Source organism: Eubalaena glacialis, chromosome 19, assembly GCF_028564815.1.
Source record: "Eubalaena glacialis isolate mEubGla1 chromosome 19, mEubGla1.1.hap2.+ XY, whole genome shotgun sequence".
NCBI classification, from domain to species: domain Eukaryota; kingdom Metazoa; phylum Chordata; class Mammalia; order Artiodactyla; family Balaenidae; genus Eubalaena; species Eubalaena glacialis.
In genome coordinates this window covers 25224524-25252096 of record NC_083734.1, presented here as the reverse complement: position 1 = coordinate 25252096, position 27573 = coordinate 25224524, and the positions used below count along the sequence as shown (strand labels likewise).

The following is a 27573-nucleotide window of genomic DNA, read 5'->3' as shown; positions in this document are numbered from 1 at the left end:
TATGACAAATGTTACTCCATTGTGCTTCCTAGAAGGTAAGGATTTTTGAGGTAAAAGGCAATAAAAATAAAAGTACACTAAATAGGTTATAAAGAAGTGAAGAATTCTGGCATAATTCTCTTGGAATTAAGAATATGTATACTTTTAGTAATCATAAATCACATAACTTTAGATAAAACTCTTAATGTTGTAGGTATTTAATTTTGAAATGATAGAACCTGATTAGGCTGAAAGCAGATTGCGAAAGATTCATTTTTTTTTCTCTCAGCAACTCACAAATATGCTTGTGATCTAGACCTTTTAAATAATTAAGGTGAAGTCACTGTGTGCCACTTCCCTTTTCTTCTAGCCTGTTTTCTTTAATAAAGTGAAACTTGTAAAATTTTGGCTTTAAATGGAAGTAGATAAGGTTGTCTGTAATGTAGTAGAATGTGAAGAACTTTTAAAAATTATTTCAACTCTCAAGTATTGTCATTTTCTAAAGCTTACCTCATTTTTTAAGAGCTTACCTTTTTTGAAAAAACACAATTAGTTTATTTGAAAGACCTCAAGTATAATTTAGGAAACACTTTAAAGAACAACATAAAATCAACATTAACCTTTGTAGTGGCACAAATTTCTAGTGTAGTTAAAGTCCACTGTCATGCTTTTGAGTTAATGTTTATTCTGCCCATTTGTTGTATAAGTTATGAATATAAACCATGTGTCACTCTTAATATGTGTCTCTGCTTTTATTCAAAAGCATCTTAGTTTATTATTTTTCTATTGGAATGTTATATACATTTTTAGTGTTTAATTAAGAAAGATTATTTTTACTTAAATTGAAAGAAGACCCATATTTATAAAATGTTTATAAAGTTATAGAAGTTACAGAAGGATACTAAATTATATTTGAAATAGTTTAAAATATTACAAAAGTTAAAATGCTGACGGAAGTAGCTATCATTTATAGTAGGATTCCTTGGATGCTTTGTTATAGGTATGAGATGGATAGAGAGTAAAAAGTTTTTTTTTCTGAACTACATCTATACTTATATCAAAATGACTGCATTTTTTTTGTTGTTGGTTTTTTTGTTTTGTTTTGGTAACTTCACTTGGGTGGTTAATAGATTTGCTGGAAAAATTGAGGCTGTATAGTTAGTGAAGATTGCTATAACTTTATATCAGAAGTGCCATTTAAAATTTGTCTTTAAATTTTTAAGTTTCTCCCCCCAAGTAGAGAATCCTATACTGAGTAGTAAGCATGGGAATCATTTGGTTGTAATGAGACCTAAGGTGGCTGATAATGCGCTGCTTGTTGGGCTCGTTGCCAAAAGCTTCCTTTTTATCCATCACTTATTTTTATAGTTGAGTCATGGATTAGAATGCTGATGGACATAAAATATTTTGAGTTTAATTATTAACTGTCTAGTTTTTTTGGCAAGGTCAGTTTTGTAAAGTAACTAACAAGTGAGCCAGCTTAGAAATTGGCATCTTAGGTATAGAATGTGTAATATTTCCCTTGGTTATACAAATGTCCTTTTCATTTATACAGAAACCAAATCAGTCTCTTTGCAATATATCGTTGCCTTTTTACATGGTGGAAAAATAATTTTCAGGTAATTTAATAGAATAAATGGCACTTTGGCCTTTTATTCTCTATGGAGTAGCTTTGAAACCTGATATTTTAATGTCTAGAGAGATACTGAAGTGATTGTAGCTCAATATTCTGAGGTGAAGTAGGGTTTATGAATTTAGGGATTAAACTATCACACTTTTTACTTAGCTCTAAGTAGATATAGTGCCACAGTGTTACCTTTTGTTTCTTTCATTTCTTTTATAGAAGAGGAAGATGGAGTGTGGGAGAATGGACTTTCCTATGAATGCCGTACTTTGCTTTTCAAAGCAGTTCACAATCTGTTGGAACGGTGTTTAATGAACCGGAACTTTGTACGTATTGGCAAGTGGTTTGTAAAGCCTTATGAAAAAGATGAAAAGCCTATAAATAAAAGGTAAGCTATCTTATTTAAACTCTTACTTGATATTTCTTTAGGCTTGTTAATTTTAATGACTTTATAGAAAATGTGTGATAAAGCAAACTAATATCTTGCAGACATGTTCAGGAGGTTAAGTTTGGCAAAGTACTATAAGTATTTAGTTTTCTTTGACCCCTTCATTCTTTCTTTTACACATTTGAATAATTTTCTTGCAGTGAGGATAGGCTGTGTGTCAATGCAGTGGCCTGACTTTTGATTTGGGATGATAGAAAAAATGTGGGATGAAAGCAGAGACTTATGCATTGAAGTATACTTTTTTAGTACTAGTGGAAATAAAGTCATGGTACTCTGCTAAAATTAAGCAGTATTAATATTTGTTTTTGATGGTGATCTGTAGTCATGTTTTGGGTTGAGGTAATCCTCATTCTCAAACCTCTGTTTTTGCTCTAATTAAAGTAATTTAAATTTGTAATTTTCTATATAAGACATGTTTACTTTTGGGGTGTTTTTCAGTTTTCTTCAACTTTGAATTAGGCAAATTTAGGACACTTAATTTGTAGGATAGTTGCAGATGCACAGAAGACTTTGAGACCTGTTGTGTTAAAAGCTTTAGGTTACTACAGTTCTCTGATTTAAATAAGATAAGGCACAATCTGTTAGAAGATTTAGTCCCAAGCAGTTGTTGAATTAGTGAGACTTCAAGAGAGATGAAACAGTGGTAAGATGGGATGTGGGAAAAAGAGAAAATGAAGGAAATTTATTAGTTTTCCCTAAAAGATGTGAGGATATGAAGTATTGGTTGTGATTGTAATCATTGTTGAGATGTCATTTTTTTATGTCATGTGCACATCTTTTTTCATGCACACCCGAAATTTTTTCAGACTTCCCTTATTAGTTTCAGTGGAATGGATGACTAGGTAAGCCTGGACAAATCAAGACTCTTTCATTTTTTTCTCTCTGAAAATTAAAATAAACCTTTATTGTCAACAGAATAATTAATCGTACAAGTTAGGAGTGCATTCAGTTGCAAATGACAGAAAACCTAACTACCTGGCTTATGTAGGAATTGATTTTTCTCAATAGCAAGGAGTCTGGAGGTAGATAATCTGTTCAATAACGTCATCAAAACTCAGGTTCCCTCAAGTTTTCTGCTCTTTCATCTTTAGCCTTTGGCTTTTATCCTCATGGCCCCAGTAAGTGTTGCATCTCCAAACCTCACTCACAGTGGATTCCAGGCAGGAAGAGGAAGGGAGGGAGGAAGTGAGAAGGGGTGACCCTTGGATCAGAAAGTAGATTCTTTTCTGGAAACTTTAGCTGACGTTTAATTGTCTATACTACTGAGAGAAATATTTTTTTATATGGGAACATTGCCACTCTGAGCAAAATAAGGCTCTGGTTAGTAAGAAGAAATGGAGAATAGATACTAGGTAGGCAGTTAATTAGAGGAAGGGGAATAAGTATCAGGTAGGCAATTAGCAGTGTTCACTGTATATATTTATATAGTTTTAAGAAGTCAAGCTGATTACCAAGATTTAAAATGAAGCGCTATAATCCTGAGCCCAACTACTAGATGTGCTCCTCAGAGGCAGTCCCTTTTAATTCTTTTAACTGTCTTTTAATTTATGTATTTAAAAACTTACAAGCAAATACCGTGCTGATTCCTGAGTTTTCTGTTATTTCAGTTATTCAGGATTTAATCTATTGACTTTCTATTAATGGTTTAGCTATCTTACTACCCCAGATGCTTAGACATCGGCATACCTATATACTCTTTTCCCTCTTCCCTTCTCTTTTTTCCCCGTATCTTGCCAGTATAGTTACGAGATTTGGTAAAAACAATACCTATTGTTTCTATTACTATAATTTTATAAATATTATTTTCAGTGAGCCATTTGGTATATTAGGATTACATTCCATTTCCTCTCTATAATTTTGTTTTCCCCAGTGTTAATGATTATCTCTTTTTTCACTTAATTATCTATGTCAGGGGCTGGTAAACTACCACCACACAGGGCAAATATAGCCTGCCACCTGTTTCTGTAAATAAAATTTTTATTGTAACACAACCCTGTTCCTTCATTTGGATTATTTTATGCCTGCTTTCACACTACAGCAGAATTGAATAGTTGTGACAAGAGACAGATGACTCCACAAAGCCTAAAATATTTCTCTGGCTGTTTACAGATAAAGTTTGCTGAGCCCTGATCTATGTACTTACTGGTAATTTGCCCCTAGGCTACCTACCAGAAGTATAAATCTCCCTTCCTAACCTTTAAGGAGTGTGTGTAATCTTTTAGTTTCTTCCCTCTCTCTTTCTCCCTCTCCCTCTCTCCCCCCTCTCTCTCCCTCCCTCCCTCCCTCCCTCCCTCTCTCTCTCTCTCTCTCTCTCAATATCACTATTTGAGCCCTTCATTGTTCTGTTCCAATTTGGACTTCTTGTTCTATAAGGCCTGTTTCACAGCAGTCATCTTGGGAATTCTCTTCGCCTTTTTGTCTGTGTTGGATCCCTTATTTTCTGGATCTCATGTTTTCTTTTTTTGTCTTACTGTTTTGGTAGTGCCCATCTACCTGTAGTTTCCTGAAGTACCTAAGAAGTAATATTTTTGAGATCCTGAATGTCTGAATTACCTCCTTTTCTACTCTTAAGACTTTTGGGCACTAAAATGCTGACTGGAAGCCCTATGTATGTGAATAGCTCTGAAGTTGCAGGCTTTAGTATGGTGATTGGTGAGGAACCTGGCCATTTTAATTTAGAACTGTGCTGTTATTATAGTAGCCACCAGCCTGTTGTAGCTATTTAAATTTCAATTAATTGAAAAAATAAAAATTCAGTTCCTCAGTTGTGCAAACCACATTTCAAATGCTCTTATGACTGCTGGCTATTGTATTGGGTAGTGTAGGTAGAGAATATTTCTATCATTGCAGGAAGTTCTTTTGGATGGTATTGCTTACACCAGGGCCTTTACACTTATAATTAAAATAATACCTTAGGAGCATCACTAAAGAAGTCAGTCAAGGTTTTTTTGTTCTGTTTTTTGGCAGTAAATGAAAGACTATACTTTAAATTTCACCATAAAGCTATGTTTATCTTCTGCCACACCTGTGGCTTTTACACAGTCTCTTTATCTCCATTTTAATTAAATATAAGCACCACAAGATTTAAGGTGGTGTATTAGTAGCCATTTTATATAGCTTTAGGATGTCCTTTGGTTGGGTTCCTCAATACCTCTGAAAACCTGAACTTCTAGGGAAGCTAAGAGCTATCACTGTTATGTTTTCTAAGGACTCAGTTCTTTCTTCTTGTCTTCTAAGGTAGCACTGTCTAATAGAAATATAATGTGAGTCGCATATGTGTTTTTTTTTTTAATTTTTTATTTATTTGTTTATTTATTTATGGCTGTGTTGGGTCTTCGTTTCTGTGCGAGGGCTTTCTCTAGTTGCGGCAAGTGGGGGCCACTCTTCATTGCGGTGCACGGGCCTCTCACTATTGCGGCCTCTCTTGTCGCGGAGCACAGGCTCAGTAATTGTGGCTCGTGGGCCCAGTTGCTCCGCGGCATGTGGGATCTTCCCAGACCGGGGCTCGAACCCGTGTCCCCTGCATTGGCAGGCAGATTCTCAACCACTGCGCCACCAGGGAAGCCCCCCGCATATGTGTTTTTAAATCTGGTAGTAGGCACATTAAAGAAAGTTTTTAAAAAAGTGAAATTAATTTTAATATATTTAACCTAATATATCTAAGATATTTCAGCATGTAATTACATATAAAGATGATAGGAACGAGGTATTTTCTTTTCTTTTCTTTTTAAAACTAAGTCTTTGAAATCTAATATGCGTTCTGTACTTAGAGTACACCTCAGCGTTGTCTGGTCACATTTACAAGTGCTGAATAGTCATTTGTATATTGGTTTGCATTAACAGCACAGTTCTAGGGCTTGGAGCCCAGCTGGGCTTGGTAATGCTTATTGGTAAAAGATCTCTTCTCTCTGGTTTATGAACCCTCTTGGAATTGTATGCTAAATTGTGAGTGTACTCTAGAATCTCAAAAGTAGGGGAAACTTCCATCTTATGTCAAGGTATCCACTATTTGCCAAGTTGGGCATAGTTACTGTCTTGTTTTTCCTCCTTTTAGCCTGTCTGTGCTAGTCTATTATTAATGTCTGTCATCAAGATTATTATGCATCCTATTTCTGAAGTCTTAAGTGATGATATAATAGTACTTATGACCCATGAAATTTCTCTATGGTGCTTGAGTCATTAGGATTTGCATGGTCAGTTTTCCACATTCTCATGCTTTCCAGAAACATTAATGAGAAAAAAAATAAAGTGCTAAGAAAGACTTTTTTCTCTCTCTTTTTTCCTCCCCATTAAGCTTTTCTTACTATCATTTCTTACTATCATTCTTAGAGATTCATACAAATCTGTCTTTTTCAACTATTGGCTTTAGATATGAACCATAATAGAGAAATTTTTTTTTTTTTTTTAAAGATTTATTGATTGATTGATTGCTACGTTGGGTCTTCGTTTCTGTGCTAGGGCTTTCTCTAGTTGCGGCAAGCGGGGGCCACTCTTCATCGCGGTGCGCGGGCCTCTCACTATCGCGGCCTCTCTTGTTGCGGAGCACAGGCTCCAGACGTGCAGGCTCAGTAGTTGTGGCTCATGGGCCTAGTCGCTCCGTGGCATGTGGGATCCTCCCAGACCAGGGCTCGAACCCGTGTCCCCCACATTAGCAGGCAGACCCTCAACCACTGCGCCACCAGGGCAGCCCGAGTAATTTTTTTTCCGAAGGGAATGAGCATAACTGGCCAAGCAGTGTTTGAAATCAGGGCTTAATATGTATTAAATCAATTCTCAAAACAGACCTATTACTCCAGTTTTACAGTTGATAAATCTGAAGCACAGGGAAGTTAAGGAACTTGTCCAAGGTCGTATTTCTTGCAGGTATTGGAGCTGGATTATAGGGCACGTAAAATATGAGACAGATTGTGGACCCTGTAGACCACTATATCTCCTGTACCTACATCTTTTTAAAGTTATTGGAAATAGTAAAACAGAAGACTTAAAAATTAAAAATATTAGGGAGTTACTATATTTCCTGAGCACTTGAAGTTGTAAACCAGAATAATATGTCATTGCTTTCTAAGTATTCTTTACTGTATAAGTAATGTGTTCACTGAGTGAGCAGAAGTATGTACAAAATCACAGATAAGGTGTTTTATTCTGGATTTTAATATAGATCTTTTGTTCATTGAGATATGGTAAGGATACCTGATATTGAAATTACACTTATAAATTTAAGAAATTTATAAAGATTACTGAGGGGGCTTCCCTCGTGGCGCAGTGGTTGAGAATCTTCCCAATGCAGGGGACACGGGTTTCATCCCTGGTCTGGGAAAATCCCACATGCCGCAGAGCCACTAAGCCCGTGCGCCACAACTACTGAGCCTGTGCTCTAGAGCCCGCGAACCACAACTACTGAGCCTGCATGCTGCAACTACTGAAGCCCGTGTGCCTAGAGCCTGTGCTCCACAGCAAGAGAAGCCACCACAGTGAGAAGCCCACGCACTACAACAAAGAGTAGCCCCCATTCACTGCAACTAGAGAAAGCCCCGCGTGCAGCAACGAAGACCCAATGCAGCCAAAAAAAAATAAATATACATATATTAAAAAAAAAAGAGCTTTAAAAAAAAATTACTCTGAGGGCTACAGAAATACAGATTAATGCAGTGGTTCCCAAACTTGTCCGGATGTGGAATCACCTTGAGAGATTAAAAAAATAACCTGTGTATTAACCTGGGAGTGTGGTCTGGGCTTTGGAATTTTTAAAAGATCTCTGTGTGATTCTAATGAAAGACAGGTTTGAAAACTATTGAATTGATGGAATAAAAATGTAGGAATTAGGATGACTAGGATTTTTTTGGGGGGGATGTTAATTATTTCAAATAATGTTAAAATGGATGATTGTGAACAGTTGTGCATAATTTTAAAAGTATCACCATAACATGTTGCTATTAGATAACACAACATAAATAGAAATATAGGACCAATTAAATAAATTTTATCAATCCAATGGTAGAATAGTATTCTTTTTTTTTTTTCATTGTGGTAAAATATACACAACAAAATTTACCATTTTAGCCATGTTTCAAGTGTATGGTTCCGTGGCATTAAGTACATTCACATTGTTGTGCAGCCATCACATTATCTATCTCCAGAACTTTTTCATCATCCTAAACTGAAAATCTGCCCATTAAATGATAACTCCCTGTTTTCTCCCCCTCCCAGCCCCTGGTAACCACCATTCTACTTTCTGTCTCTATGAATTTGACTGTTCTAAGTACCTTACATAAGTGGAATCATATAGTATTTGTCTTCTTGTGTCTGGCTTATTTCACTTAGCATAATGTCCTCAAGGTTCTCATCTAGGTCGCAGCATGCATTTTCATTTCTTTTTAAGGCTGAATAATTTTCCATTGTATTTTTATACCACATCTTGTTGATCCATTCACCTGGCATCTGACATTTGGGTTGTTTCCACTTTTTGTCTATTGTGAATAATGCTGCTGTAGATATTAGTGTACAAATATCTGCTTTCAGTTCTTTTGGGAATATATATAGAAGTGGAATTGCTAGATCATACAGTAGTTCTATTTTTATTTATTTTTTGAGGAATCACTGAAGTCTTTTCCACATTGGCTGTACCGTTTTATATTCCTACGAGCAGTGCAGGAGGATTCCAATTTCTCCACATCCTCACCAACACTTCTTTTCTTTTTAAAAAAGTAGTAGCCATCCTTAAGGGTGTGAAGTGGTTATCTCATTGTCGTTTTGATTTGCATTTCCTAAATGATTAATGATGTTGAGCATCTTTTCACATGTTTGGTGGCTATTTATGTATCTTTGGAGAAATGTCTGTTCAAGTCCTTTACCCATTTTTAATTGGTTGTTAGGATGACTAGAATTTTAAGTCAACATTCCCTTTAACTACGTTTATAATTTTAAGACAAGTCACTTAACTTCTTTGTGCCGTGAATTCCCTACCAGCAAAATGGGATGTCATCTTTCTGTAACTACCTAACAGAAGTGCTAAAAATAGATTAGATATAGTACGTCCTAAAGCAGTATAGCTAACTGTTATATTATTAGAACAGCTAACTTTATTAGCATATTTTCATTTTCTGTCTTAGAATAAAGAATCTTCTGTTTAATTTCAGTACTTAAGGAACATTTTTCTACAATAGAAGATTATCTGTTGAGGTTTCGTCTGTAAAATTCTGCCTCACTCATGCCTTTTTGTTTTGGTTATTATAGTAAAAGCTTCTGGAGAGCAATTTTACTGTCTACAATACTTTATAGTAACGTAACAGTACCTTGGAGTCTCATTGTAGTTGTACATATTTGTTTTAACTCCACTTTTCTAAGTGCTAAGTACCAAAAATTAGATGATGTTATAAAATGATCTCTCTCCTTGAAAGACAAGCCATTGTGAATTTAGTATGGCAGTATTACCTAACATTTGCTTTGGCCTATAATATTTTCTGACTAGATTACCTGTAATATAGACATACTTTGGAGATATTGCAGGTTCTTTTCCAGACCACCACAGTACAGCACATATAATAAATCGAGTCGCAAGAATTTATTTGGTTTCCAGTGCATTTAAAAGTTATGTTTACACTAACTGTAGTCTATTAAGTGTGCAGTAGCATTATGTCTAAAAAAAGTGTATATAACTTAATTAAAAACACTTTATTTAAAAAATACTAACCATCATCTGAACTTTCAGCAAGTCGTAATTTTTTTGCAATAGTAACATCAAAGATCACTTATCACAGATCACCATAACAAGTATAATAATGAAAAAGTTGGAAATGTGAGAATTAGCAAAATGTGACACAGAGACATGAAGTGAACATATGCTTGAAAAAATGGTGCCGACAGACTTGCTCGATGCAGGGTTATCACACACCTTCAGTTTGTAAAGCACTCAATTATCTGCGAAGTACAATAAAGGGAGGTATACCTCTGTAAGAATTTCAGAAATTTTATCCCGTATTTAGAATGTTTAGTTTTTTCCTCCTATATCATGCACAAACGTGCCTTATTTTAAACCATTTTATAACTAGATCAGACTGTATTGGAAACATATGCTAGCAGTATAGGAGGTGATGTTTTTCTTAAAATAGGTAACTGAAAGTGAGAGCTTGCTGTTAAGTAGGGCAGTGCAGATAAATACTGGGAGCAGGGAGATTATTCTCTTTTAGTATTTTATGTATGAAATGAAACAGTTGAAAGCTGTATTTTTTTTTTTTGATGTGGACTTTTTTTTAAAAATTATTTATTTGTTTGGCTGCGTTGGGTCTTCGTTGCTGTGCGCGGGCTTTCTCTAGTTGCGGCGAGCGGGGGCTACTTTTTGTCGTGGTGTGTGGGCTTCTTATTGCGGTGGCTTCTCTTTGTTGCGGAGCACAGTCTCTAGGCATGCGGGCTGCAGTAGTTGTGGCACGCGGGCTCAGTAGTTGTGGCTCGCGGGCTCTAGAGCGCAGGCTCAGTAGTTTTGTGGCACACGGGCTTAGTTGCTCCACGGCACGTGGGATCTTCCTGGGCCAGGGCTCGAACCCATGTCCCCTCCATTGGCAGGCGAATTCTTAACCACTGCACCACCAGGGAAGTCAGATGTGGACCATTTTTAAAGTCTTTATTGAATTTGTTATAATATATTTTTTTTACGTTTTGGTTTTTTGGCCATGAAGCATGTGGGATCTTAGCTCCCTGACCAGGGATTGAACCCACACCCCCTGCATTGGAAGGTGAAGTCTTAACCACTGGACCCCCAGGGAAGTCCTGAAAGCTGTATTTTTAAGAACTCTAGTTCACTAATTAAGTATGAGAATATAAAGTTCAGGTTTCCTAGCCTCTTTGTCTTTAAGGATAAAGAACATGAGACTGTTTTAGGTTGTTGCATAAACTTACAGATGTTCTTGGAAGTATTTGCAATTTAGATTTTGGAATTTGCTATTGAGTTACTGAGTAAGCACACAGCATTCATAATCATTTGTATAGAGAGCATACTTACTTGATCCCTAAAACTAATCAAATTACAGTTTCTCTTTGTTTAGATTATTATGGCTTGGGTCACTTCCTTAATAAATGTTTTCCTTGACATAAAGTATTTTTAGTAATTTCCCTTTATACTCTTAAATTTTGCCCCCTACCGAGAAATTTATCTTTTAATGTTACCTGAAAAACATGTAAAAAGCTTGTAATGTTAAAAAATATAGATTCGTTCTAACCAGTTTAATATGAAATTTTCTTAACTTTTTTAGCGTGTTGTCTTTTAAATTCTCATATCCTTTTTTGCTGTTTAGAGAGAGATGCTTTGAAAATTGATTTCTGCCAGTTTTATGTCAATACATATAATGGGCATTTCCCTCTCAAAAGTTAAACACTAGTGTTTGCTAAGATGAAAATACTATTTAGAAATTGTTATGTATTTATACGTTCTGTAACTCAACCTTAACAGTTATAGAAGAATTCTATCAGAAAAGAAGACACTCGAAAGAAAAGCACAAATATGGCTTCATAGGCATTCCCACATTTAGTAATGAGATTAGTTGCATATATGTTTGTTTACTTTAGGTGCATTCTTTGAGGAAAATAAATGTATGAGACTTATGTATGAGTAATTTTAAAAAATTCTAATGTTTCAACTGGTATCAAGAGTAATGTTTGGTATTAACAAAAGGTATGAGAGTCACACTTTTTTTTTTTTTTGACAAGACATACAAGGTTTTACTTTTTATTTATTTATTTATTTATTTATGGCTGTGTTGGGTCCTCGTTTCTGTGCGAGGGCTTTCTCTTGTTGAGGCAAGTGGGGGCCACTCTTCATCGCCGTGCGTGGGCCTCTCTTTATCGCAGCCTCTCTTGTTGCGGAGCACAGGCTCCAGACGCGCAGGCTCAGTAATTGTGGCTCACGGGCCTAGTTGCTCCGCGGCATGTGGGATCTTCCCAGACCAGGGCTCGAACCCGTGTCGCCTGCATTGGCAGGCAGATTCTCAACCACTGCGCCACCAGGGAAGCCCGAGAGTCACACTCTTGATTTAGTGTTTTTCTTGAGCTGTGTTATAACATAGGCCACACCATCGCTTTGCTGATAAACTTTTTTTTTTCCAGCCATACAGTTTTTGGGCTGTTTATATTTCCTTTAAATTATGGTTGCAAACCAGCAAGTTGTTTTCTGAGTTCTTCTCTTTCTTTTAGTACTTTATCAAGTGTAACTAGTAACAGTCAAACTACATTTTCACTTGGTGTGTTCCCCCAATTCTGTAAGTTCATTTAGGCATGTTTTCTGCATTCCAGATTATTTCAGGCAACAGTTATATGAAGTATTTATCCATTATGTAACATGGGTTACCATTTTCCTCACTGTGTTTCAGTGTTTTATATTCCTTGCTACCAATCCTCTGATTGTAAAACTAATGCCACATATTTAGGTTTTTGTCATGGTAGTCCCTCACTTTTGGTGCCAGTTTCTGTATCAGCTATTGCTGTGTAACAAACTACCCCAAAACATAAGGGTTTAAAACAGCAGGTATGTATTCTCACTAATGTACCTACAGGATAGCTGGGGGTTAGCCAATCTAGTCGCACTGTAAACCATAGTGTGGGTAGAAGTGTATTTCGTATGATTCTCATCCTCTTTAGACCAGTGAGCCAGTCAAGGCATGTTCTTATGGCAATTAAAGAAGCACCAGAGGGCAAGCTAAATTGCATAAGCATATTTCAAGCTTCTGCTTGGCCAAAACAAGTCACAAGCGAGCCTAAGTCAAAGATTGGGGAAGTATATTTCACTTCTAATAAGAGGGACTACAAAGTCTGGATAAAGGGAGGGATGAACAAAACATTACGAAGCTACAGTAATCAAAACAGTGTGGTACTGTCATAAAGACAGACATGTAAACCAATGGAAGAGAATAGAAAGTTCAGAAATAAATTCTTGTGTACGTGTTCAAATAACCTTTGACAAGGGTGCCAGGCCCACTTAATGGGGAAAGGATATTCTCTTCAACAAATGGTATTGGGAAAACAGGGTATCCACACGTAAAAGAAAGAAGTTGGACCCTTATATACAAAAAATAACTTAAAATGGATTAAAAACGTAAGACCTATAACTATTAAAACTGCTAGGAAAAAACATAGTGGAAAAGCTTCATGTCACTGGATTTGGCAATGATTTTGTGGTTATGACACCAAAAACATAGGCAGCAGAAGCAAAAATAGACAAGTGGGACTGTATCAAGCCTAAATACCTTTGTGCATCAAAGGACATAATCAACAGTGAAAAGGCAGTTTATGGAATGGGAGAGAATATTTGCAAATCATGTATCTGATAAGGTGTTAATATCCAGCATTATAAAGAACTCCTACAACTCCACAAAATATCAAATAACCCAATTTAAAAATGGGGAAAAGACTTCAGTAGACATTTCTTCAAAGAGCATGACATATACAAATGGCCAATAAGCATATGAAAGATGTTCAACATCACTAATCAGAGAAATATAAATCCAAACCACAGTGAGATACCACCTCACATATGTTAGGATGGCTACTATTGAAAAAATAAAGAATAAAAAATGTTAGTGAGGGCAGAGAAATTGGAACCCATGTGCACAGTTAGTGGGATTGTAAAATGGTACAGTCACTATGGAAAATGATATGGAGGTTCCTCCAAAAATTGAAAACGAAACTACCATGTGATCCTACTACTACTTCTGAGTGTGTATCCAAAAGAAGCAATCCTACTTCTGAATGTGTATCCAAAAGAATCTAAAGCAGGATTTTGAAGAGATATTTGCACACCCGTGTTCATAGCAGCATTATTCCTTGTAGCCAAGAGGTAGAACCAACCCAAATATCCATTGATGGATGATGGCTAAGCAAAATGTGTTATATGCATAAAATGAATTCATCCTTAAAAGGAAAGAAATCCTGTTACATGCTACACCATGGATGAACCTTGAGGACATTATGCCAAGTGAAATAAGCCAATCACAAAAAGACATACTGTGTGATTCTACTTATGTGAGGTATCTAAAGTAGTCAAGTTCATAGAAGCAGAAAGTAGAATGGTGCTTTTAAGGGGCTGGTGGTGGGGGGAGTAGAAAGGGGAATTGTTGTTTAATGAGTGTAGTTTCAGATTTGCAAGATGATCAAGTTTCGAAGATCTGTTTTACAACGGTATGCATATACTTAACACTACTGACTGGTACACTTAAAATTGGTTAAGGTGGTACATTTTATGTTGTGTTTTTTTACAGTGATTAAAAAAATGAGAGAGGGGTGAAGAATTGGGACCAATAACTCTATCTTCCACAGATACTAAAGTTATGATTCCTTTTATCAAGGAATTTACAACCTGGCAGGGAGTTAAACTAGTAAATAATAGTAATGCTATGATAAATATTATTATAAGCATAGAATATTATGGGAGCACAGAAAGCATGCTTAAAGGAGTCTTAAGGAATGATTAAGAAATGGAGAGAAATTTGTGGTAAACAAAGGGGTAGTTCTTGGTGGATTAAGTGTCCGTCTAGAGAGCTTGGCAAGGATCAGATTGTGAAGGGTCTAAAGTGCTGTGCTAAGGTTTTAGGGGTTTTTTGACTTAGTCCTGAAGGCATTGGGGAGCTGTTGATTTTGAGCCTCCCAGTTACATGATTAGAATTAATTTTTAGATAGCTGACAGTGGTGTAAAGAAAGATAAATTAGAGATTTTAACAGCTACTCAGACCTTAAAAAGACAAAAAATAATATTTAAGAACTAGAATCACTAGCAATTGGTGATAGATTAGCTGAATGTAGGGAGTTTCAGGAAAGTGAAAAATTTGGGATGATTTATATTTCTGGCTTGTACAACTATATATAGATATAGACTTGATAAGAAAAGGACTATGTTAGGGTAGAAAAAAATAGGTGGTTCAGATGTGGACTTTACAGTATTTAGTACGGTATGCCAAGGACCTATTCTAGATGCTGGGGATACAACGTTGAACAAAGGAAACAGATTCCTCCTCCAGTAGCACTTACAATCTTGGTGACTATAAGAAATAAACAAACTGTATAATATGTTAGATTGTGATTATTTTTTTAAGCCAAAACAAATCCCAGAAGAGGAATTGAGGGACAATTTAAAGTAGGGTGATCAGTGAAGACCTCACCTAGAAAGTCTTTAAACAAAAACCTGATGAAGGTGAATATAGCTATTTAGAGTGTTCCAGATGGAGTAACAGAAGGTAAAAAGGCCTGATGTGTTTAAGGAACAGCAGAGAGGTCAGTTGAGGGAGAAGGGGAAGTATTAGAGGAAGACTAGTAAGAAATGAAATTGGCGAAGTAATAGGTATTGGGAGGTCGGCTGATGTAAGGCACCATAAGAAATAAGAATGACTTTTATGATGTTACTCAAGTGTGATTCTTTTTCCCTTAGGAATTAAAAGTTTATTTTCATTATCTACGTCTTGTTAAGACCGTATCTTAGTATCCTGTACCTGATTTTTGTTACAGCACTTACCATAACTGTAATTAAATAATTGTGCTTAGCATAGTGTCGTGTGCTTTGCTATAAAATACTTTTTGAATAAAGCATTTTATACTTTTGAGTAAAGGAATAACACTTGCCTTCACTTGGTGGTTTAGTATATAGTGCATTTAGATCTGAATATAATACTAAGTTTAATGCAGAGTTGTTTTGAATGTGTGTGGGTGGGGAGAGTGACATGTATGTTTTGTTTTAAGCATTTAGAGTTGGGTTTGTGTTTGGTTACTTTTTCTTTTTTCTTTTGTCTATTTTGTAGTATAGGTTCCTTGCCACTGCTGGAAAGCAATAATAAAATTGAGTTTATTTTAAATGAGCATTAGCAATGGTCTGTCTTTGGATGGATGGTTTTCTAAGTGTATTAGTTAACAAGTCTCTTATCTTGATTTGGCGATTATTTTAGATTTATATGTTGACCCTTGAACAGCACGGGTTCACTTATATGCAGATTTTTTTCAGTAGTAAATACTGTATAGTACCCCATGATCCATGGTTGGTCAAATCTGTGGATTCAGAACCTTGCATATGGAGGATGGACTAGGTTATATAGGGATATTCCATTGCATGGGGAGAGTTGGCACCCCTAACCCCCCTGTGTTGTTCAAGGGTCAACTGTACTCTTATATCAAAGCAAATGTCTGTAGTCTTTGTAACTACTCAACCGTAGTTATTCCAATAGACTTAGTTTTTTAATCAGAAAACAAGCTTAATTTATTTATTAAATAACGTAAATAATTTTATTTCCTATAATCATCAATTATATCTCAATAAGGCAGGAACAGAAAAATTGGCTAAATGCAGTGTGGTATCTTGGATTGGATTCTGGAACATAAAAAGGGCATAAGTGGAAAAATCTGGTGAAGAAATAAAAGACTGGCGTTAGTTAATAGTAGTAATGTGCCAGTGTTAATTACTTGTTTGACAAATGTAGCATGATTATGTAAGATGTTAGGGGAAACTGGGTGAAGGGTATATGGGAACTTTCTATACTATCTTTGTAACTTTTCTATAAATTCAAAATTACTCTGAAAATAAGTTTGTTTTTTTTTTAAAAAGCAACAGAAGCTACCGGGATGGGGAAGAATACAGTAATCACTAATTAATATATAGAATTCATAAATTTTAAAAATTTAAGAGTAAAATGATTCAGGTAGTACAGAATGGTATCATAAATTTAGAAAAAACAAAGATCCTTGCTTAATTACTCTAGTCTCGTTCCCTGGAAGTAACCAGGTTTTGTTTGTTTTTTATTTTTGTTTTTTAAATTTTTGTTTACTTCCTCTGGTGGTTACTGCCATAATTCCAGAGATGCTTATATGTCTAGGCCTTGATTGATCAACTTTAGACAGTGTCTACTGACTCTTTACCATGAAAGATTTGTTTTATTAGTTATATTATTTTCAGGTTTTGTTAGTATCTTTTTTTTTTTTTTTAATTTTATTTATTTATTTATTTATTTATGGCTGTGTTGGGTCTTCGTTTCTGTGCGAGGGCTTTCTCTAGTTGTGGCAAGTGGGGGCCACTCTTCATCGCGGTGCGCGGGCCTCTCACTATCGTGGCCTCGCTTGTTGCAGAGCACAGGCTCCAGACGCGCAGGCTCAGTAATTGTGGCTCACGGGCCTAGCTGCTCCGCGGCATGTGGGATCTTCCCAAACCAGGGCTCGAACCCGTGTCCCCTGCATTGGCAGGCAGATTCTCAACCACTGCGCCACCAGGGAAGCCCTGTTAGTATCTTTTTAACTTGAATGATACGCTTAAATTTCAGTTTCTTCTTCTATCAACTTTAGACATTATTTGTTGACATATATATGATGAAGAAATTCTCAGCTCTGCATTACTCTTGACCTCTTTCCTACCTTCTATTTCCCCACTTCTGTTAACTATAGTATTACTTTTACTGTAACTTAATTTTAATTCATTATGCCCTTGCCTTGTCCAGAAATAATTCAAGGGGCTTATAGATATATGCAACAGATTTTGAGCTTATTAGTGGTTATATTTTAAAGAACTGGTTCTTTAAGATGATTTTTAAGATAAATGTGTGGAGAAGGAATAAGGAAAGTAAATACTTCTTAGTGTATAATCTCATTCCCTTCTGGGCCACTCGACATTTCTAAATTTTATCTTAAGGGTGCATCTACTTTCCTCTTGGGAACTTTTATTTTCCAACTTGTATACCCAGTCATATCTAAATTTCATAAGATGTTCTATTTTGCATATAACTGATTCTAGGATGCCTTCAGTTGTAAGACCCATCATTGCTTTAAAATAACTATTCATTGGGGATGGGGGGGGCAGTACATTAAATGCTTGGTTAATTGAATTCAGCCCAATTTCAGAAATAGTAAAATGAGAAAATATATTTGTATTTAATTTTTTTATATAGAGGGGAAAACAAACAAAAAAATTAGGTCCTCTTTAATTCTATTGTACGCCTAGATTTTTTTTCACCGAAGTAACCTTTCTTTTTTCCTTTAAAAAAAATTGAGACTATAAGCCTGTCTTTTCCATTAAACCCACTCCCCCACCTTTATTTATTTTGGTGGCTATATCATAATTGTATGTGTGGGTGTACCTAACTTGTTTAACTGGTTCCTTTCTTTGCAGCTTTTTCTATTATAAGCAGTACTGTGAAGAACATTTCTTATAGCTAAATCTTTGCTCATATCTGTGGTTTTTGGGGTTTTTTTCCCTTTAGATGATGAGGTGGAATTTCTGGGTTAAAAGAGAATGTACATTTTTGTGGTATAACTTCGTAAAAAAGAAAAGCAACTTGACTTCTTTTTGGCTATAAATGATTACTAAAATATAACTTTTTCTTCTTTATTAGTGAACACTTGTCCTGCTCTTTCACCTTTTTCTTGCATGGAGACAGCAATGTTTGTACCAGTGTGGAAATTAACCAACATCAACCTGTATACCTTCTTAGTGAAGAACATATCACCCTTGCTCAACAGTCTAATAGCCCATTTCAAGGTAGATTATTTTATTGGCTTAGTCATTTGATCTTTTATTTTTGTGTCAAGAAAAAATTCTTACTGCAATTGGTAGCGATTAATGAGATTTCCCCCGATCTTTAGCCTAATGATGATTCTGATGTAGTTTACTTCTTCCCCATTTGAGTATTAAGTCAATGAAATAAGTTTTTTAATACAAATATTTAAAAAATTTCTTGCACATGAATGTTAGCGTAATTTAAAGTGTTTCTTTAAATAGCCTCTAGATGGTGTACATGTTTATATTTTCAAAGTTACCTTGTGTATCAGGTCACATAAGCCATTTTTAACATAGGTACACAGAACTTTTGATATAATTCTTACTGTGAAAGTGGTTGAACTCTAGAGGAAATATTTTATAAGATTGATGATTTGTTTTTAAGAACTGGCAGTATGTTCTTGTTTTAATTCTAAGCCTAGTATTTGCTCTTTAAAAATTTACATGGCAGCATATAATAAGTACTTAGATTTATTTACACACACACACATTATTTTTCCTCAAATTGCTTTTCCTTAGGGGAAAGTCAAGAGAAGTTGAAGGATATACAAATATTCCCAGTTTATGTAGGAATTCTATCCATCTGAGATTTTTGGGTAGACGAAATTTTAGGTTTTTATAATAAACTCAGTGTTGTACTTTATCTTCAAAATAATGAAGTACAATAAATTGATTTTCTCTGGAATTGATGATTATGGATTTCCTTTTCCTTTTTTGGAATTGCATAATTACTTGCCATACTGTTCAATGTCATCTTATTTGGTATAATCATCTTCAGTTACTTACTTGATATCTGTTTTGGGTTTCTAGTTATCTTAAGCCCATTTGGACTAAATGGCACTCTCACAGGACAGGCATTCAAGATGTCCGATTCAGCTACAAAAAAATTGATTGGTGAATGGAAACAGTTCTATCCTGTCTCATCTTGTTTGAAGGAGATGTCTGAAGAAAAGCAGGAAGATATGGATTGGGAAGATGATTCTTTAGCTGCAGTAGAAGTTCTTGTTGGTAGGGATTCCGAGTATTTACTCCTAAGGGGGGAAATATGTGACTGTATGTATTAGTTAGATTTTGCTGAATAAAAACTCTGATATCTTAGTGGCTTTTAACAGCAAACATTTATTTCTTCCTTATTTCCTGCTTACAGTACATAAGGGCTGCAGCTTGGTTATGGTTTGGCTCCTTGTGTCTTCTCATCCTGCAACCTAGGTTCAAGGAGTACCCAAGTATCTGGGACATACTATTCTTACAAGAACAGAGGAATAATAGGGACTGAGCCTAACCATATAAGTGTATTTAAAGCTTCTGCTAGGATATGGTGTATGTTGCATCTGCTCACACTCCATTAGGTAAAACTAGTCATATGGCCAAGCCAAAGTCATCGGGGCAGGGAAATACATTCCACCTAGAGGGAAAAATGCTAAAGGTGGGAAGAAAATAATTGTGAATGAATAATATTTGGAGGTTGGAAAGTAGACAGCGTGTGTGATGCAGTATTTTAACATTTGGTAAAGCTGTTGCCTCTGATAAAAGGCAGAAAATGTATACCTAAAGGACTTGTGGCTTTGATTTGCTTTGCCAGGTCAGCACTATTTAGGTTGGCTTTATTGTATTTATCTTCTTACTTAGGGACCTAGGTTAACAAGGTAAACTATATTTGAAACATGCAGAGACAAGGCAGAGGACATAAAGTAGGAGAGGCTGCATTGATCCTGCAAGTACATCTGAAGTTCCTATTGGGATGTGGCATCTATCACATGCGCTTACATTCCAGAGCAAGTTGTACAGCCCAGCTTAACAATGAGGTGAAGATGTATACTCCACCTTAGAGAGACATGGGAGGTGTGGGAAATGTATGGGTGAACAGATAATTGGTTGAGCAGATTAGAATTTGCAACACTGTATTTAATGGATTCATATGGTAAATGTTATATATGAGATTACCTAATTTTTTTAATAAAAGAAATATCAGTATTCAATTTCAATAAATATATTACCAGAGTAGTTGTGTCAAAAACAAAAAAAAAACACAAACATATATTTGGCTTTTTAAATAGAGGCATATAAAGAAGAAAACAGAAAATGGTCCGTATTTCTAGTGCCAGTTACCTTTGTTAAAGTTTTAAAATAAATTTGGTCAAATTTGCAAATAAAGATCTTTTTTTTTTTTTAAAGAAATACATATTCATGGTTAGAAAATCCAAAAGCAAAAAGAGAAAGCTGCTTTCTTCTAAGTCTCTGTCACTAAAGGTAACCACTACTACCAGGCTCTTGTGGCTTCTTCAAGAAAAACCTTATGCCAGAAAGAGTACATTTATAAAAGTACATTAAATGTATTTTTATTTTAATAAGTGTGATCATATTATATCTACTTTTCCGTTATTGCACTTTTGAGTGAAACTAATCCCACTACAGTCACAATAGTAATTGATTTTCTTACCTTTTTTTTTTTTTTTTCATTTTAGCTGGTGTCCGAATGATCTACCCAGCATGCTTTGTTCTAGTTCCTCAGTCAGACATTCCTACTCCTAGCTCTGTGGGATCCTCTCACTGTTCAGCTTCTTGCTTGGGTGTCCACCAAGTGCCTGCTTCCACAAGAGATCCTGCTATGTCTTCAGTTACTCTTACACCACCTACATCTCCTGAGGAAGTTCAAACAGGTATTGTACTAGTTTGTTTCATTAGCTCTAGTGATAAATCTGTTATCTTGAATATAGTAAACACTTAAAAAATAATTATTTTGGAATAATTTCAAACTTACTGAAGTGTTTGTAAGTACAGTGCAAGGAACTCTTCTTATTCAGATTCCCAAACTGTTAACATTTGCTCCATCACCCTCTGTCTATGCATACATTCCTTATTACTGGTCTTTTTCTGAACCATTTGAGAAAAAGCTGCAGACATGATGCGCCATCACCCCTAAGTACTCAGTCTGTTTCCCAAAATTAAGTACACTTTCCTATATGACTACCATTTAATCTTCCAAGTCAGGAAATTAACATTGATATAACACTATCATCCAGTTCCCATTCCCTGTTCAAATTTTTTTTTTTTTTGGCTTTCTGTATTTTAAGTAAAGTGACATGCTTTTTTGCCTCAAAATATAAGTAGGCTTACCAGATAGCTGGATCAAGTTACATCAGAAATTTAAAAAAACAAAAACAAAATAATGTTATTTTAAACCTACCTTTATTCTCCTACAGCCTGTTCTTTTTTGTTTTCAGTTGATCCTCAGTCTGCCCAGAAATGGATCACATTTTCTTCAGTATCTGATGGCTTCAGCTCTGATAGTACTAGCCATCATGGTGGGAAAATACCCAGAAAATTAGCAAATCATGTGGTGGATAGAGTTTGGCAAGAATGTAATTTGAACAGAGCACAGAACAAGTATGTATTTTCATCTTCAAGTTTAAAAATTGCATGTTGGTAGTTACTTGTAGATAAGAGATATTTAAAGTATAAACCGTTATTCATATGATTTTAATTGAAAAAATGGATTTTTAAAAATTCAACTTTAATGCTTAATTCAGGGTTACAAAAAATTTTATGAATTCTAAAGAGTTTTATAATTTCAAATCTTAGGAGGAAGTATTCGGCTTCATCAGGTGGTCTATGTGAAGAAGAGACAGCCGATAAAGTAGCATCCTGGGATTTTGTTGAAGCTACACAGAGAACAAATTGCAGCTGTTTGAGGTAGATTTTTTTTTCTTTTCCATTTGATTGATGTCGGTATATACACGTATGTGTGGTAGTTTCTTATGCTGTTGCATACTTAGGCCCCACTTTGTTTGAGATACCTTACGTAAACACACTTAAGATTTTTTCCAAAAGAAAAAAATATGAGGAAAATAAAAATTCAGTAATACGGAGCTGATTGTAGAAGGACGTACAAATGTATGTCATAGGTTCTTATACAGTTACCAGAGCTGGACTGTGAAAGCTTGGATTCATAGCCAAATAAAAGAATTTTATACTGAATTATGGAACATATAGCATCTATAAGGTAAGAGGAACACAAGTCTCTTGAGCAAAGTGTTCATAAATGGCACTGTGCTTGAGAAATTTCTCCCAAGCATTCTCATAAAAAAGATGATATATGATATACTGAGATAAAATTTTTCTCAGTCTTTTTTTATTGTAAATACAATATTGGGTTTTGTGCAGCAGTTTCTTATAACATCCCTTTGGTCAAGCTGTAGGTGAAATGCTGAACTAAGATTCAGAAAATAAGATTCTACAAGGGACCAAAGCTGTACTGTAAAAATACAGGCTTTCTAATAGACTGTGTTGGTTGAAAGGTCGGTAGAAGAATGGATGTACTTGGAATTCTTTAGGCAATGGTATTTATTTTATATATTGGGGATTTTGATGAGATTTGTTTATCACAGGCATAAAGATTATGTTGCCTAGAGTTTATTATTTTATTCTACAGATTAAAGGTAGATCATATGTTTTTGCAGTCAAGTAAATAAATAATGGCATTGACATCCCAAACCATGACATACGAATGCACAGTTGGCCACCCCTTCTTGTCATGGCTGTGAGCCAAAGGGATGGAGTGCTTGCAGGTTAGGGCTAAGGTTTTTCTTACATTAGCTCTATTTGATTGAGTACAATGACAGACTCTCAAGTGTTCTGATGTGTTTTTGCATAGATTAAGTTTTCTTTTATATAGATTCTTTGGATTAAAGACTACAATTTTTTAAAGTCTGGCAACTTTGTTAAAAACTTGCCTCTGTTGTTGACAGAGAGATTGGAATAAAAATATGGATAGATTAGCTCCTGTTTAACAGTTTAAAATAGTAAAAACCACACTCACCTTGAGGGGAAAAAACCAAACTTAGTCTTTTTTTTTTTGGCCGCGTTGGGTCTTCGTTGCTGTGCTTGGGTTTTTCTCTAGTTGGCGGCGAGCAGGGGCTACTCTTCGCTGCAGTGCGCGGGCTTCTCATTGCGGTGGCTTCTCTCGTTGCGGAGCACAGGCTCTGGGCATGCGGGCTCAGTAGTTGTGGCTCGCGGGCTCTAGAGTGCAGGCTCAGTAGTTGTTGCGCACGGGATTAGTTGCTCCGAGGCATGTGGGATCTTCCCGGACCAGGGCTGGAACCCGTGTCCCCTGCATTGGCAGGCGGATTCGTAACCACTGCACCACCAGGGAAGTCCCAAACTTAGTCTTGAAATGCAGGGCTTCAGTGCATTATTTGTCTAAGACCAAGGGTGTTGGCAAACTACGATCTGTTGACCACATTTGGCTCACCTATTTTGTATGGCGTGTGAGCTGAAATGATTTTTACAGTTGTAAATATTTGAAAAAAATGAAAGGAAAATATTTTGCGAAAGTTATGTGAAATTCGAATTTTAGTGTCCATAAATAAGAATTTATTGGGACAGAGCCACATCTGTTCATACACATATTAACTGTGGCTGCTTTTACAGAGTTGAGTGGTTACAAGACAGACTGTATGGCCCCCCAGAGTCTAAAATGTTTACCATCTGGTCCTTTACCGAAAAAGTTTGCCAATCCCTGGTCTAAGACCAATAGAATGCTTAAATGAAATTAGACTTTTCTTTCACTGTATTGGCATTTTTATCAAGCAGCTCTTCTTTTTTAGTTTCTAACCTAGGCATTGCTTTATTCTTTTTGAAAGATTTGGGTTTTAAGTCTATTTGTCTAGAATAGTTGTAGAGGAAGACACTCAAAATGCATGTTGGTAAACATAAGTTTTAATTCTTGCCCTAAGCCGAACTTTTATTTTTAAAAACATACTTTCTTTCCTAATTCCAGGAATTCCTCCTAGGTATGTAGAGGTTTGATATGAAATTTCATATAATCTATATGTTTGACTAGCTTTAGTAAATTTACCCTTCTAGTAAATACAGTGTTTCTAATCATTTACTTTTTTATTTTTTATTTTTTTCATTCATTTTTCAGTTTTTTCATTTTTTTTACTCCTGCATATTGTAGATTCCTCCTCTACCCCTGCCTCTCCCCCCAAATCTGGTTCTCTTCTTTAGTTCATAAGTAAGGCTTGAAACAGACTTGGAGCCACCCTATTATGTGTATCCTCTCCTGGTATAGAATATAGGAGGTAGCGCGTACATTGATAACTGACTGTACTAGTCAGCCAGTCTGTTCTCAAATCTATCCCTACATTTTCCCTGCTCTGTTCTGTTTTGCAGGGAGTTACAATTCCTAGGCTCCCTTGCTTTTAACATGTGTTTTTTGGTTCCCCCCCCCCCCAGTTTTATTGCGATATAACTGACAAATGATATTGTATGATTTTAAGATGTCAGCGTGATGATTTGATTAGGCTCACTTGCTTTTTGGAGTTGGCTAGTTGGAGGCACTGAGAGAAGATTGGTTGATAAGAGGAGGGAAGAAGCCAGGGTATTTCCCCACCCCTTTTTTGAGCCAACTCCAGCAGCAGCTCTTTGTCCCATTAACAGCCCCTTCTTCTGTGGTCCCAGTTACCATTGGGCAGTTCCTGCTGTGGTTGTAGCACCATCCCAAGCTTCTGTGATCTGATGAGACTACTTCATCTTATTGTCCTTTCAGCCATAGACGTGATTGAAGCTCCCTGCTGTTACTGCTTTCTCCGTTACCTCACTTTCCTCTGTTTTGTTTTTTGATAAATGATTGTAGTACATTTACTCTGTGTGAAAGATAGGACTGGACCCTTCTCTTAGAAATTGATTTGAAAAAAAAAATTGCATAAATATAAGCAGTTTGCATGATACATATGTGATTTTAAGAAATTTAAATTATACAAATAAAGCTGAAGTACTGCTTGACCACTCTCTAAATCCTACTGTCTCTCTCTAGAAGTAACTACTTGCTAATTAGGTATTATCCTTCCATGCTTTTCTCTGTAATATTGTGTGTATATGTGTTTTTCCTCCCAACACATAAACATAATACAGATGTATTTGGCAGTTCATTTTTTCACTTCATGTGCCTTAGATCTCTCCATTCTAGGTACTTGTGGATCTGCTTTATTGTTTTAAAAAAACTTCTTGGCATTCCACTGAATGGAAGTACCATAGTGTATTTAATCATTCTGAGTTTGATGGACAAATAGGTTGTTTCCAAAGGTTTTTTTGTTTGTGTTTACTTTTTAAAAAATAATACTTTTGTGACTATCAGTTATTTATTAGATTTTTTTTTTTTGACACTGATAGACGATGTCCAAGGCTCAGGATACATTAGTGAACAAGGCTCCTGCTGTTGTGAATCCTGCATGCTAAGGGGAGTGGGGCAGATAATTAGTTTTCAAAAAAATTCTTAATCCTTTTAAAATTTAAGAGTGGTGAATGCTAAGAAGGAAATAAAATTAGGTGGGTGATGTGATAGAGAGTTGTGGGCAAGGGGGCTATTTAAATACTTTGCTTGTGACTTCAGAAAACTTCTACCAGTTTCACTCCCACTTCTTGCATATAAGAGTGCTGGTTTTTCTTACGCTTTCACTGATCTGAGAACTGTCCTTAAAATTATTTTTTTTCCCATTATAGTAAGTGAAAAACATAAAATTGTTCTAATTGGCATTTTTCAGTTGTTAGATTAAAAACTGCACATTTATGGATATTAGGCTTTACTCTGGTGGAATGTTCATAAGAAAATTAGCACTTAGCAAGCTGTATAAGTAGAAAGCAATACAATAAATTTTAGATATTAACACTAAAATACTAGGAACTTCAATTAATAGGAAAAATAATTAAAGGAATCACTCTGTAATACTTTCAGGACAACTTCTTTTTTAGAAAGATTCTCCAACTTGGTTGACTTCTAATATGAAATTCAGTTGTCTCTAAAGAAGACTAGCTTTTAGAAAAAGTTCTATGTAGAAGAAAGGAACTATGATTTAATGTTACCAAAGTTTTGGAGAGCCACTGCTATTCGTATATAGCCCACATTAATAGTTTCTTTGCCTTATGGAAGGATAAAGGAATGTATGGCTGTTTACTTTTCATATCCCTTGTATACTTGGAATATAACCAGGTAGCTCACCTCAGATTATTGGAGATCGTTTTTCTCCTTAGTGCCTTGCATAACTTGATGAATTCTTAAACTTTTGGTTTCAAAACTCATTTACACTCTTAAAAATTATAGGGTATCCGAACGTGCTTTTATTTATGTGGGTTACGTCTATTTATATCATTTTAGGGAAATTTTAAAGCAGTGCTTAATTTATTTAAAAAATAACATAAGCCCAGTACAAATTAACATGAATAAAATACTTTTATAGAAATAACTACATTTTCCAAAGCAAAAAACAGATTAGAGGACTTCCCTGGTGACGCAGTGGTTAAGAATCTGCCTGCCAAAAACACAGGGGTCACGGGTTCGAGCCCTGGTCCAGGAAGATCCCACATGCCGGGGAGCACCTAAGCCCATGCGCCACAATTACCGAGCCTACACTCTAGAGCCCGTGAGCCACAACTACTGAGCCCACGTGCCGCAACTACTGAAGCCCACGTGCCTAGAGCCTGTACTCCGCAACAAGAGAAGCCACCACGATGAGAAGCCTGTGCACCGCAATGAAGAGTAGACCCCAGTTGCTGCGACTAGAGAAAGCCCTAGCTCAGCAACAAAGACCGAACGCAGCCAAAAATAAATTAAAAAAACAAAAAATTATGTCATAAAATAACCTTAAAAAAAAACCAGAAGAGATAGTTGACATTCTTTCTTTCATAAATGCCTTTAAAAACTGGTGGATGTTTTACACGTAACAGCACATCTCAATTTGTCCTCTCCACGTTTTGAGTGCCTAGTTAGCCACATGTGACTTTGGATACCATTCTTGGACAGCACAGCTTTAGAAATAGAGTTCAAAATAGGACTAATGTCTGGATATAGGAAAAAAAATATACATACACACATATATATAAATGTCTGATACAGAAAAGACCAGTTTCTAGTCAATATATTATTTTCTAACAACTGGAGGGAGCTGCATTTCCTCGTAAGGTAATGTGGTCCTTGTCATTGAAAATATTTGAAGAGGGGTTGGTTAGAGAAGGGAT

The 27573-nt window shown here is 35.8% G+C and overlaps 1 protein-coding gene across 2 annotated transcripts in view; it reads left to right on the top strand.

The window, feature by feature from the left end:
- MED13 (mediator complex subunit 13) overlaps positions 1-27573 on the top strand; it is a 93105-nt gene that overhangs the window by 8854 nt on the left and 56678 nt on the right. Inside the window, exons 3-8 of one of the 2 annotated variants that reach the window (XM_061175162.1) lie at positions 1823-1991; positions 18395-18540; positions 19369-19566; positions 21024-21218; positions 21783-21945; positions 22141-22251. In XM_061175162.1, coding sequence (XP_061031145.1) covers positions 1823-1991; positions 18395-18540; positions 19369-19566; positions 21024-21218; positions 21783-21945; positions 22141-22251 — 982 coding nt within the window. Of the gene's footprint in view, positions 1-1822; positions 1992-18394; positions 18541-19368; positions 19567-20281; positions 20364-21023; positions 21219-21782; positions 21946-22140; positions 22252-27573 lie in introns of those variants that run through there. The other variant, XM_061175163.1, reaches the window with a different exon arrangement.